Source organism: Plectropomus leopardus, chromosome 5, assembly GCF_008729295.1.
Source record: "Plectropomus leopardus isolate mb chromosome 5, YSFRI_Pleo_2.0, whole genome shotgun sequence".
Taxonomy (NCBI): Eukaryota; Metazoa; Chordata; class Actinopteri; order Perciformes; family Serranidae; genus Plectropomus; species Plectropomus leopardus.
Window position 1 is genome coordinate 107,501 of NC_056467.1, and position 8,520 is coordinate 116,020.

General features: G+C 40.3%; 1 protein-coding gene across 2 annotated transcripts; it reads left to right on the plus strand.

Annotated features, from left to right (window-relative positions):
- Positions 1-3,590: 3,590 nt before the first annotated feature.
- Positions 3,591-7,375, plus strand: sst1.1 (somatostatin 1, tandem duplicate 1). 2 transcript variants are annotated; one of them, XM_042487231.1, is made up of 3 exons: positions 3,591-3,765; positions 6,849-6,899; positions 6,989-7,375. In XM_042487231.1, the coding sequence occupies exons 1-3, from the start codon at positions 3,619-3,621 to the stop codon at positions 7,157-7,159; spliced, it is 369 nt and encodes a 122-aa protein (XP_042343165.1). In that variant the 5' UTR covers positions 3,591-3,618; the 3' UTR covers positions 7,160-7,375. The 2 variants fall into 2 exon arrangements, with proteins under 2 accessions (XP_042343165.1, XP_042343164.1); XM_042487230.1 differs by lacking the exon at positions 6,849-6,899 and having other exon boundaries at positions 6,938-7,375.
- The last annotated feature ends 1,145 nt before the right edge of the window (positions 7,376-8,520 follow it).

Consider the following 8,520-nt stretch of genomic DNA (forward strand, 5'->3'; position numbering starts at 1 on the left):
GTCCGTCCTGATAAGAAACAGCAGCGGGGGACGGACCTCTGCAGTTGCTTGGTTACAGGAGGCACCCTCGCTGGAAAACAGCAACAGGTCGCTAAAGCAGAAGTGGTTTTCAAGGTAGATTTTTTAAAAAGACGAAATTACATTTGTCCTGGTTCCTGCTACATCTTCGGAGTTGAAGGATAAGTTGATTGAAATCAGCAGCTACTATAAAAAAAAAACATCCGGTTGCTGCTGGTGGCGTCATACAGTTTCTGCAGAGCATTTTTTGAATTTGCATCATAGTCTTATGTCCTGTCGGCTCTGAACAAAGTTCGCCCATCCAGTGCAGCAGCTTGATTTGGGATGTTAGGGGTTAACCATGCTCTCTGTGATGATCACATCTCATCACTTTATTCTCCTGCGAGCGGACTTTAGCCAGAAGAAGGTTTTTGGTAGAGGAGCAGCTCTCGGTCAGTCGGGTCAGCCTCGCCCTGATGCCGGCTCTCCTCCCTCTTTCGTCTTTCGGTGTGGTTTCTCCCCTCTGGTCTGACTGGCCGCTTGGCGTATGCTGTTGATGGAGATCCTCTCATGGTTTGCTGCATTCAGTCCAAAATCCTCACAACTTTTCCCGATGTTGAGAAGTAATTCTCTATCATAGGGAAGTCGTGCTTCAGCAGGAGGGGTCATACAATTACATACAATTATTTCTTTTTAATTTTAGCATTTTTAGGTCATTTCTTTGCTTGTTTATTTTATTTTATTTTATTTACTTTTAGTTTTTTTATTGATTTTTAGGTAGTTTTTAGTTTTTTTTTTAGGTAACTTTTTACCAATTTCTTGCTAATTTTTGGTCATTTCTTTTATAGTTGCTGTTTTATTTATCTGTCTGTTTGTTTGTTTGTTTGTTTGGTTGTTTTCTTTATAGAAATCAAACCAATTTGCGCAGGTATCAAAGGGTTAACTGAAAACAAACAAACATGAAGTTAAACTCAAAATCTGCGTTCACTCACCTGCGTTAGTCATCCAGGTGCTGACGATTCACCTGATCAGTGGGCGGGGACACGAGCAGACAGCCAATGACTCGCTTGTTTGTCTGCGATGTGTCACCTGCTCAGGTAACCGGGCCACCAGTAAACGACCTCATCGTCACCGGCAGCAGAGGAGCGGAGTGATTAGTTGGTCAGAGGAGGGCGACATCAGCAGCTGATGGTTCTAATGATGAAAAAAACTACGACGTTTAAATGTTGTTTGAATGTTGTTTAAATGTTGAAAACAGCGAAGCATCGATGTGTGAAAGTTTGTGCAGAAGCGGTGAAGACATCTGTGTGTGCGGATGCTCTCAGCACGGAGCTGTGATTAGTGTTTGCACTGTAGGACTCTGTTCATTAGCCAGACTCCCACAGACTCAACATATTACTGCACATTATGACCACAACAGGGCGTTTACAGCCGCTCCAATGAAAAGACTCTCAAACGTCCTCAGAGGGACGCAGAAAGAAAAGTCCAAACTGTGAGTTTTAAAAACACCATCGTCTTCAAATCAGCTGCGCAGAGATTCCTCTAACCTCCTCAGATTTTATCTGCAGGACCCGATAATCACAAAAAAAACTGTGTTGTCTTTAGTTTTTGAAAAAAAAAACAAAACATAATGTCCTCGTCTGGGGACACTGGGTTTACTTTAAATGGTCACAGCTGAGAAATAAAGGATTAAACTCTTTATTTCAACGCCTGAACATTACTGTGCAAAAACAAAATTACAAACAATACAGCATTTATTCTGTAACTCTAAGGCACTGATACTCAGCTTATGGCTCATGGACCAAATGTGGCCCCTGATAGCCCTGGTGGCCCCCCAACCATTTTCTAATGTACAATAAAAACTTGGGATTGTGATTGACTCTGTGAACTGTTTTTGTCCTTTTAGTCTCCATGTGTCAGAGACATAAAACAGCATCAAAATAGAGCTTGTTGATCAAAAAAAAAGAGCCAGAGGAGGATCCCCCACACCCCCCACAGAGGACACAGCTGAGACACTGATGTCCTAAAATCTGAGAAACGTTCTAGAATCCTACAAGTCTCAAAGACTTTAGACATTTCCTAAAATCTCAGAAACATCCTGAATCCAAACATGTACGGGGCCGCTGTGACTGCCCCCCTGTCATTTTGCTACAGTGGCCCCTAAGCAAAACCTGTCCCTGTGTGTGTGTGTGTGTGTGTGTGTGTGTGTGTGTGTGTGTGTGTGTGTGTGTGTGTGTGTGTGTGTGTGTGTGTGTGTGTGTGTGTGTGTCAGGTGACGTGTGATGTGACAGTGTTCAGATTATTTTACGCACAAACACTAAATGTGACGAGGAGAAGGAAATTCATTAACGAAGAAACAATAAGTAGCTGTGGAGACATCTGTGAGCAAAGATAAAACTGTGTGTGTGTGTGTGTGTGTGTGTGTGTGTGTGTGTTTGTTTGTGTGTGTGTGTGTGTTTGTTTGTGTGTGTGTGTGTGTGTGTGTGTGTGTGTGTGTGTGTGTGTGTGTGTGTGTGTGTGTTGTTTGTGTGTGTGTGTGTGTGTGTGTGTGTGTGTGTGTGTGTGTTTGTTTGTGTGTGTGTGTGTGTGTGTGTGTGTGTGTGTGTGTGTGTGCCAGCAGATGACTTAATTTTTTGATGACACACCTGCAAGCAGCAGGACAATGTTGGTGACGATCAATAGCTGGTGAGGGACAGACTCACACACTGTGACAGAAAACAGCAGCAAAATAAAATAAAATAAAATAAAATAAAAAAAAAATAAAATAAAATAAAATAAAATAAAAAAAAAAAAATGTAAAAGACTGGACTGAGGCTTCACTGGCTTTGCATTTTGCTTCACATTTTCACACTGCTGCACCTCTCTAATGTTTGTATTTTCCTTAATTTAGTGCATTTTATACAAAAAAAAAAAAAAAAAACAACTTTATTTTATTAATATTATCTAAATGGTTTTTTTTCCATCTTATGTTTTACATCCTGTGCATTTTATTTTTTATCCAGACTTTTATTTTACTTTTGCTAGTTTTATCAAGTGCGTCTCGTCCATGTCAAGACGTGTTCTACTGCATTATTTTATTTTGACATGCAGGTTTTATTATGTCTTAATGTCTTTTTTAATGTGAAGTACTTGGTGAGCCTTTTTATTAAAATCAATTTGTCAGATTTTATGCTCACAGAGAAAACATTAAGTTGATCAACAGAACAATACAGAGAGAGAGTTCCTTCATATAAACAGAGTCATTCCAATAGTATCAAAGCTATGCTCGAATATAAATTATTGAACAGATTTCAAATATAAATCGATCACTGTGGCGACCGGCTGCGCGCGCTCTGTGTCCCTCTGGGGGGGCCGCGAGCCTCCCGCGAGAAACTCTGTCAACTGAGCAGCATGAAGGAAAGAAAAAGTGTCTGAAAACGGATCATTTCACTAAAGCGGGAGGCGGTGGAGAGACATCATCATCATCATCATCATCATCATCATCATCATCATCATCAGTCACCCCCTGCAGGCGGCGGGCAGTGACGTCAGCGGGCTGTATAAGAGCCGCTCTGACGGGACAGACCCACCAGACCCTCCGACACTCACCGACACACCGACACACAGACCGACAGACAGGTGATGAAGATGGTGTCCTCCTCGCGCCTCCGCTGCCTCCTCCTGCTCCTCCTCTCCCTCACCGCCTCCATCAGCTGCTCCTCCGCCGCACAGAGAGACTCCAAACTCCGCCTGCTGCTGCACCGGACCCCGCTGCTGGGCTCCAAACAGGTCCGAGACACACACACACACACACACACACACACACACACACCGAGACAGAGAGACGGGACATACCTTTAGTGAAACTTTCCAAATGTAATCTATAACACATTTCAGATTCAGCTCCGGATGTTTTTTTATTTTATTTTATTTTTTATTTTTTTCTGTGTAAAAGTCTGTCTGTTTTTTTGCCTCAATAATAATAAATGAATTAAACCTGAATTTTGTTCCATTAAGACTCAGAAGACAGTTGAATGTAATTTTAAGTTTAGAGTCTCTTATTTAATTTTTTTTTTTTTTTGTTAACGTCAAACATAAATTCATCACAAACAAAATAATAAACTATATCAATCAGTATGAAGTGAAAACATATTTAAGATATTTTTATCTGCTAAGACTCTTTTTCAAATAGATAAAAACTGTGAACACAACCAATAAGCCTCAGCTTCATTTCTGTAAGATGAATTTTTGCTTTTATTTTTGGAAAATACAGACAGGTTAATAAATCAACGGCAGAATAATCAATTGATGAACCGATCAGGTGAGAGCCGGCTGCTGTCCGCGGTGCTGAAATCGTCAGAATAAATCACTCCGAAAAAACTTCTCTTTTTATAGATTCAAAAAAAAAATATTTTTTTATGAAGTCAAAATCTTCTGATCTTTAGCTTTAGTTAAAAAAACATGAATAATAAAAAATGAGCAGATTAAATAGAACCATATTTGGGCAGCATGTTTCCTAAAATATGCTAGAAATGATTAAATATGATGTAAATGTGGCAGTTAAAGTCACACACAAACACTACATGTATCTATTGTTAAATATGAAGTCTTTATCAATAAAAAAAAACCTTTTTCTTTATTCATTAGACTGACAATAATCAGCATGACAAGAAAATGAAAGTTAATATATGATGTCTTGATTATTAAGAAATAAAGATGTGATCTTCTGAGCTCAAATCAAAACAACAGTTTTGGAGACAAACTGCGTGACATCCCCGCTGACGGAGGACTGATGGACGTTTAATCTTTATCTCTGCAGAGACACCGGCTGACTGACTTCATGTCATGTCACTGAGTTAGCCTATATCTTTTTAATAAATGTTTGACCAAAAATATTTACTCAATATTTACCGTTTGTGGATTCGGTCAGTTGACAAACTGGTGAAATTTATTTTTTTTTAAATGGCAATGAACAAGTTGGTAAGATGTGTCGCACAAACGGCAAGAAAATAATAATTTAATGAAATAAATAACTTTAAATGTCTGGGGGGAAATTATATTTGATTAATAATAATAATAAATATTTTTACTTTATAGCACTTTTTAAAAACAGAATTTACTAAAAGAAAAAAGCAAAACTGAAGGTAGAATTAAACAAGAGATCACAAGCAAAAAAAACATATCAGAAAGATGACAGATGATAATGAGAGTCAGAAATAATTAAAAACAACACAAAAAAAAAAAAAACACATAACAATAATAATAATAATAATGAAAAAAATATATTAATAGACATCAAAATACACAACATCACAAACAAGCAGGTCTCTAAAAATGAACAAAATCACATATTTGAAAATATGTCATTATTATTATTATTATTATGAGTAGTAGTAGTATCATCATCATCAATTACTTTGTTACTTTATTTATTTATTTTTCAAATTTTAAGTTAATTTTCTTGTATTTTTTTTTTACTAATTTCCTGCTAATTTTGGGGTAATTTCTTCTGTCGTTGCTCATTGCTTCCTTCCAATATTTTAAAATGAAAGCCACCCTGCTCTGGTTTCAAAGGGTTAATATTTCACTTCAGTTCTTTTTTTGTGCTGCTTTCAGACGCCTTTCACAAGGATTTAACCCTTGAAACACACACGAGCACATTGGTTTTATTTCTTATTAATAAAATAGAATAAAATAAAAACGGGGGGAAAACAAAACTAAAATATCTCCAGAGTGCTGTATTATCATGAAAATAAATTTTATTTATTTTTAAATTGTTATAACTTTTATGTAGTTTTTTGAGGTCATTTCCTGGTGTGTGTGTTTTTGTTGTTGTTGTTAACCTTCTTTGTGTTTTTATTTTTTATTTTATTTTATTTTATTTTTAAATGATTTTTAGGTAATCTACTTGTACTTTTTTTATATAAATTTCTTCCTCAACTCCTGAAGTAATTTCTTCTTAAGTCGCTCCCTGCCTTCTTCCTCTGTTTTTGAAAGACATCTGGCCGGTTTGCTCAGGTTTTAAAGGGTTAACTGACCGTTGTCGGTTTTACTGAGCCTGCAGAGTCCGATCTGATGCTTTGTTTCCCGTCAGCTGACACACGGGTGTGTGTTTTTCCGTCACAAACTCCCAGCATGAAGCAAAAAGTCATTTCTGCTAATTGCAGCTTTTAAAAAAGCCGCACGCAGACGCCATGTGACCGATATTTGGTGGCACTCACTGCTGCGTTTGACGATCCAGCTGCTGCAGGTGATGTTCAGGCTCTGTAGAGTTCCTGGGTGTCGAATAAAAGACCAAAACCAAACAGTCCTCCAAAATAACCAGGACTGGAAAAACACAAACCAACAAAATGAGTTCTTCAAACGGTCAAACTGAGATTTCAGCTGAATCCTCCGAGTCTCTGCTGCCCTTAACGAGATCATCCACAGCTGCAGGTCAGCTGATGCGTCCAGGTGGCTCTGAACAAGCCATGAAATCTGTCTGGAAACAGCTTGATTTAAGTTAGGAGCACGCGATTGTCTTCACTGTTGTCTCTGGGTGTCCCACAGAGGACAGACACAGAGAGCCATCCGTCACACTCTACACACCGCCGCAGAAACAGCCAATCAGAGCCGGCTGATTCACTCCGGACACTCTCAAAGGGACAGAGACCAGGACAGGGACGCTCACAGAGACAGACACCAGGACAGGGACAGACACTCTCACAGAGACAGACACCAGGACAGGGACGGTGTCTCTGACATGTCTCGGGCTCCTCTGATTTTATAGTTAATAATATTTGTTTTATTTTTTATATATTATAGGAAATGTGTCACACCTCCTTGGCTTTGTAGCATTCAGACTTTTTGTGTTTTTATAAAATATATTTCTGGACATGTCCCGGGCCTCGCTGGCGGAGCTGCTCCTGGCGGACCTCCTGCAGGTGGGGAACGAGGCTCTGGAGGAGAACTTCCCTTTCAGGACATGTCCCGGGCCTCGCTGGCGGAGCTGCTCCTGGCGGACCTCCTGCAGGTGGAGAACGAGGCTCTGGAGGAGAACTTCCCTCTGGCCGAAGGAGAGCCTGAAGACGTCCACGTGGACCTGGAACGAGCCGCCGGCGGCGGCAGCGGGCCGCTGCTCGCCCCCCGAGAGAGGAAAGCAGGCTGCAAGAACTTCTTTTGGAAGACCTTCACTTCCTGCTGAGAGCCTCGTCTTCATCGTCATCTTCATCGTCACCTTCATCATCATCACCGTCCCCTCCATCCTCATCGGCACTCTTCCTCCAGACGCTGTACAGAAACTGTGTGGGTCCGACAGCCGCTCCTTAGTTTGGATGAATTGTTTAGATTTTTCTGAGCTGATTCTTTCTGAATGTGAACTTGATGAAACTATTTTTAATTGTGGGTTTGAATAAAGTTTGAGACAAACGCTGGCTCGTGTCTGCTGCTGGAGGAGGAGGAGGAAATAAAACGCTTCATCAGGGTGAAGAGCTGCAGGAGAGGGTTTTATTGGAGCCGCTCATTAACAGCTGAGGGGGAGACTCAACAGTAACAGAGCAGATAACGGAGGTTCATAAACACACAGGAGACGAGCAGCTATTTTATTTTTAATGAGTCGTTTCTCCATGAATGCTGCACTGATCACAGATCGGATGATAAAGTCAGACCGCAGGCTAAAGTCCCGTTACGGCAGCTGAAGACAAACACAGACACAACAGTTTTACACCAAAAACACCACAATAAAAAAAGAAAAACATCATGGAATTTTTTTGCAACTCTGACAAAAAAGAGCCATTAAAAAAAAGCATAAAGACGAACAATACAAGCGACACGTTTGTCTTCACGTGTGACGCCTGAGAGACGTTATTTTAAACAACCACAGCTGACCAAAGAGCTCTGCAGTCATAAATACAGAACAGGGGCGCTGGGTATCTCAGCCGGTGGAGCGCCGGCCCATCGCAGCCGCCCCGGGTCTGAACCCGACCGGCGGTCCTTCGCTGCATGTCTTCCTCACTCTCTCATCCCCACTTCCTGTCATCTCTCCAGCTTTCCTGTCAAATAAAGGCCCTAAAAGCCCCTGAAAATATCTTTAAAAGAATAACGAAATGAAATACAAAAAAGACAAAAACAGAAGCAGAGAGCAACACAGCAGAGAATAAAGAGAACAGAGCAAACTGCAGCACAACAAAAGATTTGTTCAATTTAAGGCTCAAATCAGACGCCAGCATCGTGAGCCTCCTGCAGACGGTGAGGTTTTTGTAACCTCAGAAGTTTAGTGCAGCTCCACTCGTGGATCTAATAAACGGAGATGTATGCAGGCTGTGTGGTGACGTCACAGGCTACGACCTACATCCATCGACGTCAGTACACAAGAACAAAACAGGTTTTTTTTTTAGTGCATTTAGAGTAGAAATACATCATCACTTTCTTTTCAATATTTATTTTATATTATCTTTTCTTATCAATTTCTATGACAACAGCAGCACATGTAGATGCAGCAGTCAGTAGCTCCTCAAATCCTTGATACTTTTTTGCTATATTTTTCTATTTTTGAGACAGATAGAG